General features: G+C 46.0%; 1 protein-coding gene across 1 annotated transcript; it reads left to right on the plus strand.

Annotated features, from left to right (window-relative positions):
- The first annotated feature begins 1,370 nt into the window (after nt 1–1,370).
- Nucleotides 1,371–3,783, plus strand: LOC128830585 (mediator of RNA polymerase II transcription subunit 15-like). The gene is made up of 2 exons (XM_054016449.1): nt 1,371–2,305; nt 3,244–3,783. Exons 1-2 carry the CDS (start codon nt 1,903–1,905, stop codon nt 3,678–3,680), a joined length of 840 nt encoding a protein of 279 aa, XP_053872424.1. The 5' UTR covers nt 1,371–1,902; the 3' UTR covers nt 3,681–3,783.
- Nucleotides 3,784–21,671: the final 17,888 nt, after the last annotated feature.

The following is a 21,671-nucleotide window of genomic DNA, read 5'->3' on the forward strand; positions in this document are numbered from 1 at the left end:
CAGTTCCCATTAATGTGCAGCTTCTTTTAACAACAAAATTCACATGCACTAGTCTAAAAATAGTTCTGTGGGCAACATTCTTCCTTTCTGATTGGAGTTGGCAGATCAGAGAGGAAAATTTCACCAATAACTGCAAAAAAATGCAATCCATTTACATGGGTAAAGGCATGTAAGTAAGACATTGACACTATTTTTTTAACATTGAAAAGATTTGTGGATACAGTCCTTTGCCAGGAATGAAACACTTAAAAAGAGCGAGTGACATTAACAACCTTTCAAATATTTTCAGAAGAGGAGGATCCCATTCTTCTTGTGTCCAAATAGAATTTTGAGAGTTAAAAGTTGGATTTTTCTCTTGGATTTCTATCCAGAAAAAATAATTTAAGTGTGCACAAACAATTATGGCCCATTAAGACATGCTATACAACAGTGTATGAAGTTTTACCCAGGTCCACTTTCTAATCCCAATCTACAGTGTTTAATGGAAATATTTGGCTTTTATATGAAGAAAATAATAGAACTATAAAGCATTTGAGTTTCTTGCTCCAGCTACTTACTTTCTTTGCAGGTCATCACTCAGATTTTAAAAGATTTGTTACATTTACCTACGAGCCTGTTTACAAGAGGAAATATTTTTGAAAATTTGTACTGGTGAAAATGTGCATATCTATATTAGGGGTGTGCACTGGTGCACACTTTTTAATGTAGATTGGATTGGGGGTTGTGTCTGAGTGTATTTGTTTTTTGTTTGTAGTTTTCTTTTCTTTTTTTAACAAGGTTGCTGGCCATCACCATGATAATTGAAGAATCATAATTTGGTATGGGATTATTAAGGGGACACTGTCCATTTCAATATCACAATCTATCTGAAATGATTTAACCTACTATTGTTATAAGCAACACCTAAAATTCAGTGGAGGGGGACACTTTGTTCACTTGACAGCATTTTATATATTGTTAAATGACACTGTTTACTCTGTATAAGTGGCTTTTCCTTGCTCTTAGTGGGGGTCTTTCACACAGCAATAGGGAGAGAACGTTTTTTCATGGCAATGTGCTTGTAAACCCCAAATACTGACAGAGTAACTCAGAGACAATTGGAGTACCTGAAACTGCTTTCAAATCTTTCTCTCTCTCTCATTTTTTTTCTAAGATGACTCTGTTTCCAATTCAGTGCCACTTTAAAAGGAAAATAAGTAAATATTTATTTGGGCTTTTTCATTTTAATTAGTAGGAGATCATCTTATTTCTCTACCTCTGAAATGTAACAAATAGCCCTGGTGATAATTACAGAACTTTTATAAGAAATTAACACTTCATAGCTAGGACATTGACTCATGTTCCTCTCTTTCAGTTCTATACTTTGGCCAGGTCTACACTACAAGTTTAGGTCGACTTTAGCAGCGCTAAATCGAATTAAGCCTGGACACGTCCACACGATGAAGCCCCCTTTTTTTTTTTTACTTAAAGGGCCCTTTAAACCGGTTTCTTTACTCTACCTCCGACGAGGGGATTAGCGCTAAAATCGGTCTTTGCGGGTCAGATCTGGGGTAGTGTGAACGGAATTCGACGTTATTGGCCTCCGGGAGCTATCCCACAGTGCTTCATTGTGACCGCTCTGGACAGCACTCTCAACTCAGATGCACTGACCAGGTAGACAGGAAAAGCCCCGTGAACTTTTGAATTTCATTTCCTGTTTGCCCAGCGCAGAGAGCACAGGTGACCACGCAGAGCTCATCAGCACAGGTAACCATGATGGAGTCCTAGGATCGCAAAAGAGCTCCAGCATGGACAGAACGGGAGGTACGGGATCAGCTCGCCATATGGGGAGACGAATCAGTGCTAGCCGAACTCCGTAGCAGTAAACTAAATGACAAAATATTAGAAAAGGTCTCAAAGACCATGAAGGACAGAGGCCATAACAGGAACACACAGCAGTGCCGCGTGAAAATTAAGGAGCTAAGGCAAGCCTACCACAAAGCCAGAGAGGCAAACGGAAGGTCCAGGGCAGAACCACAAACATGTCGCTTCTATGCGGAGCTGCATGCAATGCTAGGGGGTGCAGCCACCACTACCCCAACCGTGTACTTTGATTCCGTCAATGGAGAAACACGCAACAGGGAAGCGGGTTTGGGGTACGAGGAAGATGATGATGAAGACAATGAAGAGAGCTCACAGCAAGGAAGCGGAGAAACCGGTTTCCCCAACAGCCAGGATATGTTTATCACCCTGGACCTGGAACCAGTAACCCCTGAACTCACCCAAGGCGTGCTCCCAGACCCTGAGGGCACACAAGGGACCTCTGGTGAGTGTACCTTTGTAAATATTACACGGTTTAAAAGCAAGCATGTTTAATGATTAATGATTAATTTGCCCTGGCAATCGCGGCCAGTACAGCTACTGGAAAAGTCTGTTAACGTGTATGGGGATGGAGCAGAAATCCTCCAGGGACATCTCCAGAAAGCTCTCCTTCATGTACTCCCAAAGCCTTTGCAAAAGGTTTCTGGGGAGGGCTGACTTATCCCGGCCGCCATGGTAGGACACTTTACCACGCCAGGCCAGTAGCACATAGTCTGGAATCATTGCATAACAAAGCATGGCAGCGTATGGTCCCGGTGTTTGCTGGCATGCAGACAACATCCATTCCTTATCTCTCTTTATTATCCTCAGGAGAGTGATATCATTCATGGTCACCTGGTTGAAATGGTGTGATTTTATTAAGGGGACATTCAGAGGTGCCCGTTCCTGCTCGGCTGAACAGAAATGTTCCCCGCTGTTAGCCACGCAGTGGCGGGGAGGGGTGAAGTGATCATCCCAGAGAATTGTGTGTGTGTGTGTGTGTGGGGGGGGGTGGTAGTTGGGTTTGTGCTGCATGTTAACCCGGAAACCGCAGCCCCTCCTTTTACATTGCAAACCCATTTTAAATGGCCAACCCAATGGGTCCTTGGTATGGGAAATGAGGGCGCTGCAGTTTGAAACCATTCCCACATGTTATGAAGGTTAAAAAAGCCAAAAGACTGTGGCTTACCATGGCTGCCTGCAAGCTGAATTCTGTTGCCTGGCACTGCGTGAGTGATCCCTCACACCAAACCAGCAGGCCCTCAATATAACAGGAAAAATGTGACCTTGTAACGAAAGCACATGTGCTGTGTAATGTGAACAGCAAAATTTAATGTGAAAGAATGTACCCATTGTTCTCTAAAATGTGTCTTTTTTAACCACCTCTCCCTTCTCCTCCACCAGCTGCAAATGTTTCTCCTTCGCAGAGGCTAGCGAAGATTAGAAGGAGAAAATGGCAGACTCGGGATGATCTGTTCACGGAGCTCCAGATGTCCTCCCACGCTGAAAGAGCACAGCAGAATGCGTGGAGGCAGTCAATGTCAGAGTGCAAAAAAGCACAATATGAACGAGAGGAGAGGTGGCAGGATGAATCACGGGCTGAACAGAGCAAGTGGCGGGCTGAAGATGATAGGTGGCGTCAACTTGCAGACAGAAGGCAAGAGTCGATGCTCTGGCTGCTGGAGCATCAAACTGATATGCTCCAGCGCATGGTTGAGCTGCAGGAAAGGCAGCAGGAGCAGAGACCGCCACTACAGCCCCTGTGTAACCAACAGCCCTCCTCCCCAAGTCCCATTGCCTCCTCACCCAGTCGCCCAAGAACACGGTGGGGGGGCTTCTGACCACCCAGTCACTCCACCCCAGATGATTGCCCGAGCATCGGAAGGCTGGCCTTCAATAAGTGTTAAAGTTTTAAACTGAAGTGTGTCCTTTTCCTTCCCTCCTCCCCCCCCACCCATCCCAGGCTACCTTGGCAATTATCCCCCTAGTTGTATGATGAATTAATAAAGAATGCATGAATGAGAAGTAACAATGACTTTATTGCCTCTGCAAGCGGTGCTCGAAGCGGGGAGGGGAGGGTGGGGTGGTTGGTTTACAGGGAAGTAGAGTGAACCCGGGGGGGGGGGGGGGGCGGAGGGTTCATCAAGGAGAAACAAACAGAAGTTTCACACCATAGCCTGGCCAGTCACAAAACTGGTTTTCAAAGCTTCTCTGATGCACACCGCACCCTTCTGTACTCTTCTAACTGCCCTGGTGTCTGGCTGCATGTAATCAGCGGCCAGGCAATTTGCCTCAACCTCCCACCCCGCCATAAATGTCTCCCCCTTACTCTCACAGATATTGTGGAGCGCACAGCAAGGAGCAATAACAATGGGGATATTGGTTTCGCTGAGGTCTATCTGAGTCAGTAAGCTGCACCAGCGCACTTTTAAACGTCCAAATGCACATTCCACCACTATACGGCACTTGCTCAGCCTATAGTTGAACAGGTCCTGACTACTGTCCAGACTGCCTGTGTACAGCTTCATGAGCCATGGCATTAAGGGGTAGGCTGGGTCCCCAAGGATAACGATAGGCATTTCCACATCCCCAATGGTTATTTTCTGGTCCGGGAAGAAAGTCCCTTCCTCCAGCTTTCGAAACAGACCAGAGTGCCTGAAGACACGAGCATCATGTACCTTTCCCGGCCATCCCACGTTGATGTTGGTGAAATGTCCCTTGTGATCCACCAAGGCTTGCAGCAGCATTGAAAAGTACCCCTTGCGGTTTATGTACTTGGTGGCTTGGTGCTCCAGTGCCAAGATAGGGATATGGGTTCCGTCTATCGCCCCACCACAGTTTGGGAATCCCACTGCAGCAAAGCCATCCACTATGACCTGCACATTTACCAGAGTCACTACCCTTGATATCACCCAGGTCTTTGATTCCCCTGGCAACTTGGACCACAGCAGCCCCCACAGTAGATTTGCCCACTCCAAATTGATTCCTGACTGACCAGTAGCTGTCTGGCGTTGCAAGCTTCCACAGGGCTATCGCCACTTGCTTCTCAACTGTGAGGGCTGCTCTCATCCTGGTATTCTGGCGCTTCAGGGGAGGGGAAAGCAAGTCACGAAGTTCCATGAAAATGTCCTTACGCATGCGAAAGTTTCGCAGCCACTGGGAATCATCCCACACCTGCAACACGATGCGGTCCCACCAGTATGTGCTTGTTTCCCGGGCCCAGAATCGGCATTCCATGCCATGAACCTGCCCCAGTAACACCATGATTTGCACATTGCTGGGGCCCGTCCTTTGTGAGCGGTCTATGTCCATGTAAATTTCCTCATCACTCTCGTTGCTGCACTGCAATCGCCTCCTCGGCTGGTCCTGGTTTTGCTTTGGCATGTCCTGGCTCTGCATATACTGCAGGACAATGCGCATGGTGTTCATAGTGCTCATAATTGCCGCAGTGATCTGAGCGGGCTCCGTGATCCCAGTGCTATGGCGTCTGGTCTGAAAAAAGGCGCGAAACTAGTGTCTGACGGAGGGAGGGAGGGGCGACTGACGACATGGCATACAGGTACAGGGAATTAAAGTCAACAAAGGTGGCTTTGCATCAGGGAGAAACACAAACAACTGTCACACAGAATGGCCCCCCCAAAGATTGAACTCAAAACCCTGGGTTTAGCAGGCTGTTGATTTCACGGAGGGAGGGGGAAGCAAATGAATACAGAACAAAGCTGGTCCATCTATTTTTTACATCTTAAGCTGGCAGCAGACGGTGCAGCATGACTGATAGCCATCGGCATCTTCTAGGTGCTTGGCAGAAAATGATGTACTACAACTGATAGCCATCATCGTCAAGAATCAGATGCCCGGAGTGGAACGTTTGGTGCAGTATTTCTTAGAGGAATCTGCTGAAGAACTTTCCTGGGTGCCTCTGATTGAACTCACTGAGGAATACGACAATGACAGATATCAATCATAATACTCCATCCACTGCCAAAAGGCAAGGAGCTGCTGCTGTGTAGCAATGCAGCTCCACGTCTGCCAGCACCCAGAGAGCCGATGACGGCTACCAGTCATACTGCACCATCTACTGCCAAAAGGCAATTAGCTGCTGCTGTGTAGCAATGCAGTACCACGTCTGCCGGCACCCAGATGACATATGGTGACGGTGAGCTGAGCTGAGCTGAGCGGGCTCCATGCTTGCCATGGTATGTTGTCTGCACAGGTAACCCAGGTAAAAAGGCATGAATCGATTGTCTGCTGTTGCTCTGACGGAGGGGGAGGGGCCTGACGACATGTACCCAGAACCCCCTGCGACACTGTTTTTGCATCATCAGGCATTGGGATCTCAATCCAGAATTCCAATGGGCGGCGGAGACTGCGGGAACTGTGGGATAGCTACCCACAATATAACGCTCCGGAAGTCGACGCTAGCCTCGGTACTGTGGACGTGGTCCGCCAACTTAATGCACTTAGAGCATTTTATGTGGGGACACACACAATCGACTGTATAAAACCGATATCTATAAAACCAGCTTCTATAAATTCGACGTAATTTCATAGTGTAGACATACCCTTTGATCTGGCCCCTCTGGTGATGCAAAAGGCCTGGAAAACTGGCCAAGCTCTCTGGCTAGTGATTCCAATACCCCACAACACCACACCACACCCTTAGCTGTTATGGGAACCAATTGTATGCTGTTCTCCTTTCCCCTGGGGCTCTAGACTTAGGGAGCATTTCAAAGATATGGACGGGAAGAGAGGGCTTGTTGGACTACTACTGTGCTCCCGCTTATTCTTTAATGTTTTAACTGCCCATGGGACTGTATCAGCTGCTGTTCTTTAGGCACCCCAAAGTTACTCTATACTCTGCCATAACTGTATCTGTCATAGAACTGTCCCTATAATTGGGATGTGGAAATTAGCATATAACTGCCCTTTTGTTCCCCTCCCCACACTCCTGAGTTAAATTTAGAGATGGGATAGTGGCAGATTCTCAGCAGCACCCTCTATCTGCTTGTTTTGTATAAAGACAGCCCTGATCCTGTAGAGAGAAACATGTTGTCAGACCTCGGAATCTACACAGACCCTCTAGTGAATTCACTGGGGCTCCATGTAGGTGCAGGGGTCTGCCCATGCTGTTCTCTTTGTGTGATCAAGGCCTATGAAAATAGTAACATTACAGCCCTTAGTAAAAAATGAAAAATAGACAATAAATAGGAAAGCCATTTACTTACTCAAATTCAAATTTAAATGTATAGTGAATGCTATCTTTACAACGTACAAACCTGACTGCTAAGTATTTTGTAGTTCTTTGCCATTATTGATATATAATATGTGAGTTCTGATAGGACCTAAAATTGCCAAAGAATTTTTGTTTCCATTTGCACAAATCATAAGAAGCATAAATTGGTGGGAAAACATACATTTTGTTTACTCTCCAAGGCAACTTTTTTCCTAAAGCTCCATTTGAAATCAATGGCAAAGAGCCCACTGATTTCTAAAGCCCTAGATGATCCCTTTCAAAAAGATGTTTTAAAATATTTTAGATATGTGTCAGTATATCTAATTTGGTATATCTACTTCAGCTGAGACTGTCTAGACATTATATAAATGGCACTCACTCATATTTAGCACAAATAAATGTGTGTTAAATTACATATTAAGAGAGCACATTTCTTTTCTCAACAAATTAAAAACTGTAAGGTTCACTTCTTTTTATCAATAAGTATGTCTTTTTCCTGTTCTGTGTCCTTCCTTGATGTCTGTCTTTTTAAAATCTTCACACTTTTTCCCATTGTTGTGTGTGTGTGTGCGTGTGTGTGCTCTTTTGTGCATGCGTTGCTTACCTATTACACTTGTAAATTTCCATATGGATGAGCCTCACTGAGAACTTGCCTCTTTGTTAATTTGCATAAATAAAAGAGAAACAGCTATGTTTTTTTTTTAAATCTTAATTCAAAGACGTGCTGTGTATAGGACTAAGATTACTCCATTTCACTGGTATAAATCTGAAATAACTTCACTATATTCAATGGATATAAACCAGCCCATCTCACTCCAGTCCTTTGCTGTGTGCCTGAGCAGAGGACCTCTCTACTAGGAGCAAAGTAAGTCCAACTTTCAATCTCAGCTAGTGGTGTGCATACAACACAAGGGGCCAGACTAAAGCAGATGAACTCTCAGTACTGGTCTCTGCTTTGGTCCCCAATGCTGTGATGTAAAGCGAAACTTGCTGCTGTTGGGAGTAAAAACTTAAGTAAAAACAAAATAAAATAAAGTTTGGCTCCTAAATCCATAAACAAACAACTAAATGAGGCCCTGATTCTGCATTGTGATTCATAAGGGTGGTCTGCTGCTCTTAACCAGAGCTCCACTGAATTCAGTGGGACTCCAGGAAGGTGTGGCTGTCTACCTGGATGGACCACACACTACAGGATTGGGGCCTAAATGGCCTGTTTTTCAGAGGTGCTCAGACCCCACAGCTCTTATTAACTACAGTGAACATAGGGTCCCCATGTCTGAAAAAGGTATGTACAGTATATTGCACTTTGAGGTCTGTTTCTAAGCAGATATTCTCTGCCCCATGCTTCTGGTTCTGGGAAAATAATCAATTATTGTGAGGTAGAGGGGAAAGTGATCTAAATTAAAAATATTTCAGTTTGGATTTGTTTCCAGCTTTAGATGGTGATTCTGCTTGTTGGGTTTTTCATTTTGATGAAACTGATTCCCTGGTCTCTAACACAGCTCCTTTCATTTTCAGAAGATAGTTCTCCAACTCCCAGTGCAGCCCGGATAGTGCAATATGACAACAAGAGGCATTACCTTGTTATGCCTTCTGAGTGCTCACTTGCTGAGGCTTTATAATGCTCACTGGAAAATGTTTCTGTTGTATTTTGGAATGCATTACTTTGCCAGAGACACACCTATTTAGCTTTCAGTCCATATAATCAAAAGTGCCATCTGAACAACTTAGACTTGAAAAATAAATTTAGAGACCAAATTGTGGGGCAGTAAGTCTAAGAGTGAAACAAGATCTCACCTTTATATTTTAATATATAAATAAATATGTATGTATATTGTGACAGACCCGGACCAGTGGGGTACAGGAGTCTGGTAGAGGTCAAATATACTGGTCACTGGATGAGTAGTTTACTGTTCCCTGAGTAACGAGAGCAGGGGCTGCACTAGAGTAATCAGGAACCTGCTAGAACCAGTTAAGGCAGGCAGGCTAATTAGGACACCTGGAGCCAATTAAGAAGAAGCTGCTAGAATCAATTAAAGCAGGCTAATCAGGGCACCTGGGTTTTAAAAGGAGATCACTTCAGTTTGTGGTGTGAGTGTGAGGAGCTGGGAGCAAGAGGCGCAAGGAGCTGAGAGTGTGCTGCTGGAGGACTGAGGAGCACAAGCATTATCAGACACCAGGAGGAAGGTCCTGTGGTGAGAATAAGGAAAGTGTTTGGAGGAGGCCATGGGGAAGTAGCCCAGGGAGTTGTAGCTGTCATGCAGCTGTTACAGGAGGCACTATAGACAGCTGCAGTCCCCAGTACCCTGGGCTGGAACCCAGACTGGAAGGCGGGCCTGGGTTCCCCCCCAAACCTCCCAATTGACCTGGATTGTGGGTTCTTCCAGAGGGGAAGGTCTCTGGGCTGTTCCCGAACCCACATGGTGAATCTCTGCGGCAAGAAAATCCGCCAATAAGCGCAGGACCCACCAAGATAGGAGGAACTTTGTCACAATATACACACACATTTAACTGGTGTCATGACTGCCTCCGTTAACAACACAGTGAGAACAAGGTGACCCTTTCGCATCTTGAATGATGAAAGTGACTCAGGTATCAAGTTCCAAGCACATTTGCTTCTCCTCACATCTATGGCAGGATGAAATTAGCAGCTGAGGGTTTGGCTGAAAAACCCTCTAAACTGGAGCACCCAGGGTGATGTTAAAAAAAAAAATGCAAATCTATGCTGAACCATCCAACACTGCTGTTTCAAAGGTCTTTTATTTAAGTAAAGAGCAGAGTTGTGTGCATTTGTAAAAACCTGCCTGAACAGCAATTTCTTTTGCTTCAACAATAACAACAACAAAGCCTCCTCTTCAAACTTGTGAGCCTATGGAGAGATTAATTAAAGTAAGTCAAAAGGAGAAATATAAACAGAGGGCGAAAACAGAGAAATTAGACACTTAAACATGTTTAGTTAAAAACAAGCCTTCCATTTGGCGTTCGCAAACTCTTTGCCCCGAATGCTCTTGTGTTCAGACAAAACTATTGAATTTCCAAATATAAATAGATAACTATTGGCAGCTTTCTGGCTTGCTTTTTTTATCCTGAGCCTAACGGGTGAGCAGCATCGAGTATGTGAGCTTTTCTTAGAGAGCCCAGAGGGACTTGCTCGGCTGCTTGTTGCAGCTTCAATAATAGGACTGTATAAGAAAATTAAAAAGAAAGGGTCTGTATATTCAGCTTGGAACAGAATTGATTTTCTTCCCAGATTCAGCTACAAAGGCCTTGCTCCTACTCCTACGGAAGTCTTTGGAAATTTCCCATTGATTCCAGGGAGATCAGGCTTAGCCCTTATGTAACAATCTGCTCACGTTTGCTCCAGGGCCCTGATTTAGCAAACCAGCCCAATTAAGTAAAGGACTTAGGCACATGCTTGACTTTAAACACATGTGTAAGTGTTTTGCTGAACTGGGCCCTGAGCATAGGGGATATACCAGTGATGCCATTTAAAAAATGTATTTCAGCCACAGGATAGCAAAATCAGCAACATCAAATGATACTGTCAATAATAGAGCAGAGCGCGCAGGAATCTTGAGTCAATCATTTAATATTGATTATATCCTTGGGTCCTTTCTTGAAATATTTCAGTCAACCTTATAAGAAAAAAAGACCCCTTGGAAGACTTAAGGAGAAGAGCAGAAGCAGCTGGCAACCCTGGTTAATTGAGGTTATGGGTGCAAGTTGTTAGAACTGGCTGCTAACATCCAACAAGTGGGTGGGATTGGCCAAGCTGGGAGAGGTGTTGAGTCAAAACATCCCCCAGGGATCCTCTGCTGGATAAAATATGGCTGCTGTCCTGGTGGACTTTCCAGAAGAGGTGGGTGTCTTGCCCTCTTAAGGCTGACAGAAGGATTCAACACCAATCTGCATGGTAAGTGCATGGGGGTTAATCTGCTCTCACCCCTTTCCATTCTCCAAATCTGTAATGGTGAATCTGGATCATTGATGCAAGAAGCAATATATTATCTTCAAAATAACTGTAACTGAGGCAGCAACAAAAATACAAATGTGTAAGGGAAAGTGTCTCCTGACAGATACAAAACCACAGCTGTCGCCACTAATGTCTGCACTTAAAGAGGAACCTTAGTTTCTGAAAGATTGGTCCTGCAAGGTGTTGATAGCTCGTAACTCCTATTGAACCAATCCCTGTCAAGGGCATTCATCACCTTGCAGGCCTGAGCCCTCAGGTATGTGTCTTAGCCCATTGAGCAGCTTGAGATGTTCAGATATGGTCACAGCCCCAGAACATCACACAATAGTGTGGAACAGAGCATTTTTTCTTTAAAAATCAGAAAAAAATAGCTTCCTCTTGCAGTAAAGACAGCAAGAGAGGTGTTAGTGAATGGACACTTCCCTGAGGTACTCCTCGTGGATCTGCCATCCACCTCTGATCATTCATTTGGGGATGGGCTTTGCCCCTAAAAGAATAAGTGGCAGATCTACCCCAGATCTCACAGCCATCTGCATGGAGGTCAGTGCCTCCCCAATAGCTTTGACCCCCTGATGTCCTATCCTGCTCCCTACTCATAACCAGGGACCCCCATAGCCACACCTGTCCTTGGGACCCCCTCTTGAAGAAGGTTCCTCATCAAGGAAGGTGGCATATCAGGAAAGTTAATACAGACTGCAGCTGTCTTATCTTTCCCTCATAACTTCCATAACCAGTGGGAAAGCTAATACCAGTCTGGGGATAGGTGCGGGGGCACCATGTAAGGAAGTTGGAAATACGATCTGGTCTTAGGTAACTTAAAGGTACCGAGTCCTTCCGTGGTTTCTCAGTAGTCCGTTTTTACTGAGAGTCGGCCACACTTCCAGAAGAGAAATCAAAAGGGCTCAGCTAATCTAGTCATCTGAGGCAGAATAGCCACTTAATCATCTTATTTATATTCCCTCAGTCCAGAATTGTTGTTAAGTAGAATGACATTTTCATAGGATGGGAATTTTAATTTTTGAATGGTGTTTCTCGATTGTTTTCTCAGCTTTGTCAGTGTGAAGTAAAGCAAGGAGACACACTGTGGAACAATAAGGCAGCAAGCTGGGTGGAATACCAGCACAGTCATGTATGCATTGGGGATTGAGATTGTGTTTCCTACTTGAAGTCTACCTAGGAAATATTTCTTTCCTTTGTATGTCTGCTTCACCCCATCCTGTACAGCATGGAGAGCAATGTTTTGCCACACAGAGGGAACAAAAGGAAGGTGTACAGGAATAATCGTTAGGTAGGGTTGCTTAGCCTAAGCTATGGAATTTGATGTTTTAATCAGGAAAAATATTTTTGAGAGCATAAACAAAGGATTCAGCAGCCCTGGATGTTATTTTAATCCTTGGGAAAGTTCAAGGCCAAACTGCAGATGGAACAATGAGACAAAGGGTTTGAGGTTATTGTTGACATTGTTACCCTTCAAAAAAGCTTTCTGATGAAAATGGAGAAGTCCTTTGAGGAGTGTCATCCTCCCATTCTGAGGTTTGCTGTAAATATTGGGAACTAAGAAAATAGAACAATGTCTGAAAAACAAGCTACTGCCTATAAAGTAACATAGAGGCATAGAAGAATAGGTGGGAATGCTGTCCACCAATTCTGCTCCCACTCACAGGAAATTGTGTCATCTGATCCTAAGTTTTGATCCCTTCCTGTTGCTCCAGAGGAAAATGAAATATTCTAAAATGTCCCTGACTGTGCCATGCAAGAAAATTCATTTCCAGCCCCCAAATTGATAATCACTAGCACTTTCTGCACGTCACCACAATGACTATAGCTAAGCACACAACCCCATTTCTACATAGAGCACCTTGAATGCTCCAACGGTTGTCAATTTCATTTCTTACAGTAAAGTTGTGGTAAGGTAGATTCTACCAGCCCCTCTGGTCACAGAACTTTAATATAGATGACCTCCTGTGACCAAAAGGGTGAGCAAGCAATGCAAATGACCGGTGCGTAATTTTATTTCTATCTATTTCTGTTTGTGGTTAGATGTTTACCACCCCTCTCTACGGGAGTTTGGCTGGCTGGCAATCCCAGATCTTTTTCAAAGGGTGCCAAGAATTCCTTTATTCCTGCATTTCATTCAGTACATTCATAAATTATAAAGGCCAGAAGGGATGACTGTGATAACCTAGTCTGACCTCCTGTGTAATAGAGGCCTTAGGACTTCCCAGAATTGATTCCTGATTGAACTACTAAAGCATGTCTTTTTTTTTTTTTAAATTGCATCTTGATTTGAGCATTTCCAGTGATGGAGGATTCATCCCAGTCCCTGGTGAATTGTTCAAATGGTTAATTACTCTCACTGTTAAAAAAAACTGTGCTTTATTTCCAGTCTGAATTTGCTTGCTTCAACTTGGTTTGTTCCTCTGACTGGGCCATCTCTGGCTACTTTCCAGCTACTTTTTTTTAATCTTTTCTGGAGAACCAGCTTAGTCTTGTGCTGGCCCAGGATTGAGAAGAAAAGATTATAGAAAAGGCACCTTTGTATTCTCTTTTCTGGAACCCCATTCAACAACCTTTGGCCACAGCTCACAATCTGTCCCCAAGTTGCTTGCTTGGTAGTGCAATGTATTACTTTTAGTGTCTGGATGGTATGACCCACAGGTCTCAAACCCAGGTCTATAGAGCTCATAGGAGTAGCCACACTCCAACCTTCCACTTGGCAGCCTGCCAATGGGAGCTTAACTGGGAAACACAGAGCTCTGCCCCAGCATGAGGCTCCACCCCTGAGGTCCAATTGGCAGAGCCCCAGAGCAGCAGATTGGCCCATTGACCCTACTTAAAACAGTAGCAGGAACAGGCAGCTGTCTGAATACCTGACTTCCAATCTGCTCTCCTAGCACAGCCATAGTGCTGGTGGAACACACACACACACACTCTCTCTCTCTCTCTTACTTTGAAGTGGTTTCCATCACATAGCGTGTTTACAGTTTGGTTCAGTGGTTCTCAGAACCCCCACTATACAAATAGTCCCAGCACCCCTGCTGGTATCCTGACTCGGCTTGACTCCTGGCATCTGACTTGTGGTTCCTGACCTCCAGTTTGTCTCCTGCTTCTGATCTCCTGGTCTCCTCACCCAGCTGACTCCTGTCTTGCAATTGTGGACTCTGGCTCTGACCACTAATTCTGGCTGCTCATGACCTGGCTGTAACACTGGACAAAGTTGTCTATTCTACTCTCAGGTACAAAACATGCAGAAATGTATATTGACAGATCTAAGTTTACAAAGGAATTGACATGCTAAATATTAGATGGCTAACTCATTTTCTTGCCTCTTCCAATGGGGGTGGGAGGGGAAAGACTCATCTCTTGTAGAGACATAAAGCTACCATAATGCCCCTGGTCAATTGTGTAATGCTATAAAATGAAGACAGAAATTCTTCCTGGCTCTCTTCTGTTTACCCCATGATTCATGAGAGGTGATTTACAACTGAGTTTAGAATCAAGCCTTTCAAATGTTTTTCCATTCATGCCTGCTCAATAGTCTTTCATTTGTAAAGAAATTTCAATACACTCTTAAAGTAAAACTAAATCTTGGGAAGCTCAATAGCTAACAAAATAAATTAATGAAAGAACTAGGAGAACATTTGGGTGTCTTCCCGATGAAGAACAACAAATATGGCTTAAAACTATCAAACCCAGCACAGTCATTAAGCCTGCCTTACTGTGAATTTATATCATTTCAGAATTTATCAGAGATATTGATTGGGTGCAAGGGCAATAGCAGTAAAATATTTGTCTGAAGGCTGACAGCAATATTCAGCCATTGAAGGAACTCTTTTTATCCTGAGGTCAATTATCCTACTGTGACTGCCTGTTGACCCCTCCAGTAATTTTCAGTATTCAAGATTCAGTATTTTTGCTTTTTTAACCTTGTAAGTAAAAAGCAACTGTTGAATCGGCTGGACTCACAGAGAAGTCTTCAGCTAGCTGACCTTCTCTTCAGTAACCCATCCTTTGAGGATGCTTGGGTTTCTTTCCTGAGAGATCCTGGGAATGAATGAAAAGCTACCCTAGTGTTTTGTGAATGGGCTTCCAGAGTGAGGTAGGCTTCTTCTAGATTCATGCTAGCCTCCTTCACTGAACATGTATAGGTGGTTGAGCTCCATAGTAAACATAATACTTTTTATGGACTGTTGTCCTGAACACCATTACTGAAAATGTATTTTTGTGCATGGGAGGTGGGGGTTGTTTTGTTTCTCGGTAATAAAACATTCTATTACCATTCACATGAGAGGAATTTAATAGGCTTTCAATAATCTGGAAAGTTAGTATTGTGACAAAGTTCCTCCTCTATCTTGGTGGGTCCTGCACTTATTGGCAGATTTTCCTGCCACCGAGATTCACCATGTGGGTTGGGGAACAGCCCAGAGACCTTCCCCTCTGGAAGAACCCACAGTCCAGGTCAATTGGGAGGTTTGGGGGGAACCCGGGCCTGCCCTCTACTCCGGGTTCCAGCCCAGGGCCCTGTGGACTGCAGCTGTCTATAGTGCCTCCTGTAACTGCTGCATGACAGCTACAACTCCCTGGGCTACTTCCCCATGGCCTCCTCCAAACACCTTCCTTATTCTCACCGCAGGACCCTCCTCCTGGTGTCTGATAATGCTTGTGCTCCTCAGTCCTCCAGCAGCACACCCTCTCACTGTCAGCTTCTTGCGCCTCTTGCTCCCAGCTCCTCTCACACTCACACTACAAACTGAAGTGATCTCCTTTTAAAACCCAGGTGCCCTGATTAGCCTGCCTTAATTGATTCTAGCAGCTTCTTAATTGGCTCCAGGTGTCCTAATTAGCCTGCCTTTCTTAACTGGTTCTAGCAGGTTCCTGATTATTCTAGTGCAGCCCCTGCTCTGGTCACTCAGGGAACAGAAAACTACTCATCCAGTGACCAGTATATTTGCCCTCTACCAGACTCCTGTACACCACTGGTCTGGGTCTGTCACATATCCCTCCCCCCTGCTCAAGACCAAGGGGTTGGGCAGCTTGGGATGCCAGACAGTGCATACGTGACAAGCCATTGGTGTTGCCATGACGCTCCCTGCTCTGTGTTGCACATGGAACTGGAAAGGTTGGAGGGATAAGAACCATCTGGTCACCCTTGTGTTCTTCTCCTTGTTCCCCTGCATCCATTGAAGAGAGGCATGGTTGGTCACGAGGACAAATCTGCACCCGAGCAGGTAGTAGCACAATGTTTCCATGGCCCATTTTACAGCGAGGCATTCTCTCTCCACCACTGCATATTTTTGTTCCCTTGGAAGGAGTTTCCGATTGAGGTATAGAATTGGGTGTTCCTCCTCCCCGACCATCTGTGATAGAACGGCCCCCAACCCTACTTCTGCTGCATCCATCTGCAGGATAAACTCCTTGGTGAAATCAGGGGCTATCAGTACAGGGTTACTGCAGAGGGCAGTCCATACATCTGTGAATGCTTCCTCTGCTGCGTCAGACCATCTCACCAGATCAGGTCCACGGGCTTTCATTAGGTCTGTCAGAGAGCTTGCCCTTGTGGCAAAGTGGGGGATAAATCGTAGATAATACCCCACCACACCTAGGAACACCCGGACTTGTTTCTTGCGACTTGGTCGGGGCCAATTTTGGATGGCCTCTAACTTGTTCACTTGGGGTTTTACCAAACCTTTTTCCACAATGTAGCCAAGATATTTGGCCTCTGTAAACCCTATAGCGCACTTGGCAGGGTTTTCTGTAAGGCCAGCTCACCTGAAGGTATCGAGGACTGCCTCCACCTTCTCCAGGTGGGTTTCCCAGTCTGGGGTATGAATGACCACATCGTCCAAGTAGGCAGCAGCATAACTGTTATGCAGGCATAATAGCTTGTCCATGAGGCGCTGGAAGGCAGCTGGGGCCCCATGTAGTCCAAAAGGGAGGACAGTATATTGAAAAAGACCCTCTGGTGTAGAGAATGCAGTCTTTTCCTTTGCATCTTCTGCAAGGGGAATCTGCCAGTACCCCTTTGTCAAGTCTAGGGTAGTCAAGTACTGGGCATTACCCAGACGGTCCACTAGCTCATCTATGCGAGGTATGGGGTACGCGTCGAACTGGGATACTTCGTTTAGTCGCCGGAAGTCATTGCAAAATCTTGTGGTGCCATCAGGTTTGGGCACCAGCATGATTGGGCTGGACCACTGACTGTGGGATTCTTCGATGATCCCCAACTCCAGCATTTTTTTACTTCTGCTTTTATTTCCTCCCTTTTTGCTGCTGGCACCCGATAGGGCCTCGTTGTTACTCTGGCCCCAGGGTTCGTGAGGATGTGGTGATATGTCTTGCTTGTTCGACCCGGTTTGTCGAGAACACATCTTGGTTCCAGAAGATCATCTCAGACACCTCATTCTTCTGGTCTGGTGTTAAATCAGGAGACACTCTCACCTGTTTGGAAGGCTTGTTTTCCTGGGTTAGGTCTTTTTGGACTGTTGTGAATGCCTCTTGTGCATGCCAGGGTTTCAGAAGGTTAACGTGATAAATCTGTTCTTGTTTTCTGCGTCCTGGCTGCCACACCTTGTAGGTTACTTCCCCCACGGGTTCAACCACTTCATAGGGCCCCTGCCATTGGGCCAGAAGCTTCCTTTCTGCCGTGGGTACCAACACCATAACCCGATCCCCTGGTTGGAACTGTCACACTTTTGCCTGGTGATTGTAATGGGGTTCGCTGGGCCTCCTGTGCCTTCTCCAAATGTTCCCGTACAATAGGGGAAACCCGGGCTATCCGGTGTTGCATCTGCATTATATGCTCTATTATATTTCTCCCCTCATTTGGTTCCTCTTCCCAGATCTCTTTGGCGATATCTAGTATGCCACGGGGGTAACACCCGTATAATAACTCTAAGGGGGAAAACCCAGTTGATACCTCCCGGATAGCAAACTTAAGGTAGGGTAGTAGGGTGTCCCAATCCTTCCCGTCCTGACTTACCACCTTCCTTATCATAGCCTTGAGGGTTCGGTTAAACCTTTCTACCAACCCATCAGTCTGCAGATGGTAGACCGAAGTTCTCAGGGTATGTATATGGAGCAGCGTAGAGAGGTCCTTCATTAGCTTTGACATAAATGGGGTTCCTTGGTCAGTTAATATCTCCTTCGGTAGCCCCCTTCGGGCAAAGATCCCCACCAGCTCTTTGGCTATAGTTTTAGAGGCTGTGTTCTGCAGGGAGATGGCTTCTGGGTAGCGAGTAGCACAGTCCAAAACAACAAGTATATATTGGTGGCCCTGAGCAGTCTTCTCCAGGGGTCCCACTAGGTCCATGGCTATTCGCTTGAAGGGGACCTCTATGATGGGAAGGGGTACTAAAGGTGTCCCAAGTGGGGACGGGGACTGTGCAGCTGACACTCTGGGCAGGAGGCACAGTACCTCCGCACTTCTTCATGTACTCCGGGCCAGAAGAACTGTTGTAGGACTCATGCCAGGGTCTTCTCTATCCCCAAATGCCCCCCAAAAAGATGACTATGAGCAAGACTTAATACAGCGTTCTGGTGTTTTTGAGGTACTAGGATCTGCTGTTCCTTCTGCCCCTGTACTGGTGCAACCCGGTATAAGAGATCCTTCTTCATTATGAAGTAGGGTCCTGGTCCCTGGGTTTTCCCTTCCACGGGGACCCCATCTATTTCAGTCACTTCCTTCCTAACGTTGTCATATCTTGGGTCTTCTGCCTGGTCCCGTCCAAAATTTCCTCTCCCGGGGCTAACCTGTCTAAGATCTAGGGGCCCAATCTCTGTTGCCTCTGCTGGTTCAGGGGGTCAGACTCAGGTGCTTCTCCCTCCTGCGTGGCCTCCTTTTCAGCTGCACGGGTCCACCTACCTACAAGAGCGACCCTCTGGCTTTGGGTCAGTATTCGGGTTCCCAAGGCCTTAGCTGCCCTTCCTTTCCCTTTTTGTCTTTCTACTCTGTCTGGGAGTGGAGAACAAATCTGGGGATATGTCAGAGAAGATTGGGGGTTGACAGTCTGCTGTGGATGCCTCATCAATTTTAGGGTCCCGATCTTTCTCCAATCCCCCTACTGGGAGTAAGTTTCCAAACCCTGGGAAGTCCCTCCCTATGAGCACCGTGTATGGGAGTTTAGGGACTACACCTGCTGCTACCTCAGTAGTGTTCCCTTGGATCTCGATTTTTACTGGGATGGTGGGGTAGTAAGTAACTGTCCCATGGACATGTTATCCCCGTACGTTTAGCCTGTACAGCTGACTACGCTTCACGAGCTTCCCTGAGATAAGTGTGATAGCACTCCCCGAATCAACCAGTGCCGTGGTCCCTACCCCATTTAGTTTCACTGGTCAGGTATACATATGTGGGGTTAGTGAGACCCCCACAAGGTGGATTGGGAGCATGGATCTGCCCAGTTCCCCAGGTTACACTGCATAGGCTCCTCAGCATTGGGACACTGTGCAGCTATGTGTCCCCACTCCCTGCAGGCATAACATCTGTATGGAGCCCTAGGCGTTCCCTGGTCTCTTGGTTTGGGCAGTCTAACATCATGATCCTTTTCTCCCTCAGTGCTCTGACTCTTTGCGGCCTCTGATGGGCCTTCAGCCTCTCTCTTTTTCCACCTGGGCCCTCCTAGTGGCCCAGTCGCCCGAACTTCAGGGCTTGGTGCTGCTAGTTTAACCCGGGGTGCCTCTTCCTTAACTGGTCAGGTCAGCTCCCTCGCTGTCCTTTGCCTCTCTACCAGGGCGACAACCTCGTCATAGGTGGAGGGTTCATTCTGGCTTACCCAGGCAGAAGGTCTGGTGGTAGTCCCCTCATGTATTGGTCGATGACCAGAACCGCTAGTATCTCTTCCGGACTCTGGGATTCTGTTTGCAACCACTTTTGTGCGAGATGGATGAGGTCATACAATTGTGACCACGGGGTTTTGTCTTCCTGATACCTCCAACCGTGATACTGCTGGGCCCGCACTGCTGTCGTTACCCCAGATCTGGCCAGGATCTCTGCTTTCAGCTGGGGGTAGTCTGCCGCAGCCTCTTCAGGCAGATCATGGTAGGCCTTTTGGGCCTCCCCACACAGGAATGAGGCAAGGATGCCAGACCACTGATCTCAAGGCCAGGCCTCCCGTAGGGCTGTCTTCTCAAAGGCCAGAAGGTATGCCTCTACATCATCCTCCCGCGTCATTTTCTGCAGCCAATGGCTGGCCCATATAAGCCGTGTCCCATCATGGCCACGGTTCAGCTCTGTAAGGGTCTTTACCTGGTTTACCAGTTCTGGCAACATAGCTCGGTCTTGGGCAGCCTGGTCCATCAGCAGGCGATTAGTCTCTTGCTGCAGCCACACTGCCTCCTGTTGGGCGGCTGCCTGGATACAGGTAGCCTCCTGATGGGCCACTGTGGCTTGTATCAGTGCCTGCACTATGTCATCCATTGCGATGAGAGAAAAAAAAAAAAAAAAAAACTTTTTTTTTTTTTAAATTGCCCTCCTTCTTCTGCTGCGCTGTGCACACCAAGATCCCACTTTTGACACCAGTTGTGACAAAGTTCCTCCTCTATCTTGGTGGGTCCTGTGCTTATTGGCAGATTTTCCTGCCTCAGAGATTCACCATGTGGGTTGGGGAACAGCTCAGAGACCTTCCCCTCTGGAAGAACCCACAATCCAGGTCAATTGGGAGGTTTGGGGGGGAACCCGGGCCCACCCTTTACTCCGGGTTCCAGCCCAGGGCCCTGTGGATTGTAGCTGTCTATAGTGTCACCTGTAACAGCTGCATGACAGCTATAACTCCCTGGGTTACTTCCCCATGGCCTCCTCCAAACACTTTCCTTATTCTCACCACAGGACCTTCTTCCTGGTGTCCTCAATCCTCCAGCAGCACATGCTCAGCTTCTTGCGCCTCTTGCTCCCAGCTCCTCACATTTGCCCCACAAACTGAAGTGAGCTTCTTTTAAAACCCAGGTGCCCTGATTAGCCTGCCTTAATTGATTCTAGCAGCTTCTTCTTAATTGGCTCCAGGTGTCCTAATTAGCCTGCCTGTCTTAACTGGTTCTAGCAGGTTCCTGATTGTTCTAGTGCAGCCCCTGCTCTGGTCCCTCAGGGAACAGAAAACTCCTCATCCAGTGACCAGTATATTTGCCCTCTACCAGACTCCTGTACCCCACTGGTCTGGGTCTGTCACAGTATATTGTTTTTTGGATTCATGAATATTAGACTTGGGTGAGTATGTTAATCAAATGTTGGCAGTGATATTCAGCTTTTTTTCTGTTCATTGAAATTCTTGGATATTTACAAAATTTAAGAGAGGAGGGGGGAGGGTGGGGTCACAATTTTTGCCTAAAAGCTTATGTGGTTGGGGAAAAGTCAGCCTGTAGTTTGGCTTTGGGAATCAGTTAAAATTAGTTGTCATTTAGTAGTTTCATTAATTATTTCCAATTTTGTAAATTATTTGTCCATGTGTAGCTTCTGATTGGTATCAATTAGTATTTCAGCTTCTATCCCCCTTTGAATTCTGGAATGAGTTTTGATTGTTCAGAGAATGAATTTTAGATTATTTTATTATTTGCTTTGTTGATGAACATTCAGGTGAATGAGAATCCCCCTATGTACAAAATTTTGCAAGGAAAATGGAAGGTGGGTTCACAATC

This window comes from Malaclemys terrapin, chromosome 1, assembly GCF_027887155.1.
Source record: "Malaclemys terrapin pileata isolate rMalTer1 chromosome 1, rMalTer1.hap1, whole genome shotgun sequence".
NCBI classification, from domain to species: Eukaryota; Metazoa; Chordata; order Testudines; family Emydidae; genus Malaclemys; species Malaclemys terrapin.

Coding starts and splice junctions, on each gene's coding strand:
- LOC128830585 (XM_054016449.1), top strand. CDS start 1,903: ATGAAGGACAGAGGCCATAACAGGAACACACAGCAGTGCCGCGTGAAA. Junction 2,306..3,243: donor GGGCACACAAGGGACCTCTG/GTGAGTGTACCT, acceptor CTCCTCCACCAG/CTGCAAATGTTTCTCCTTCG.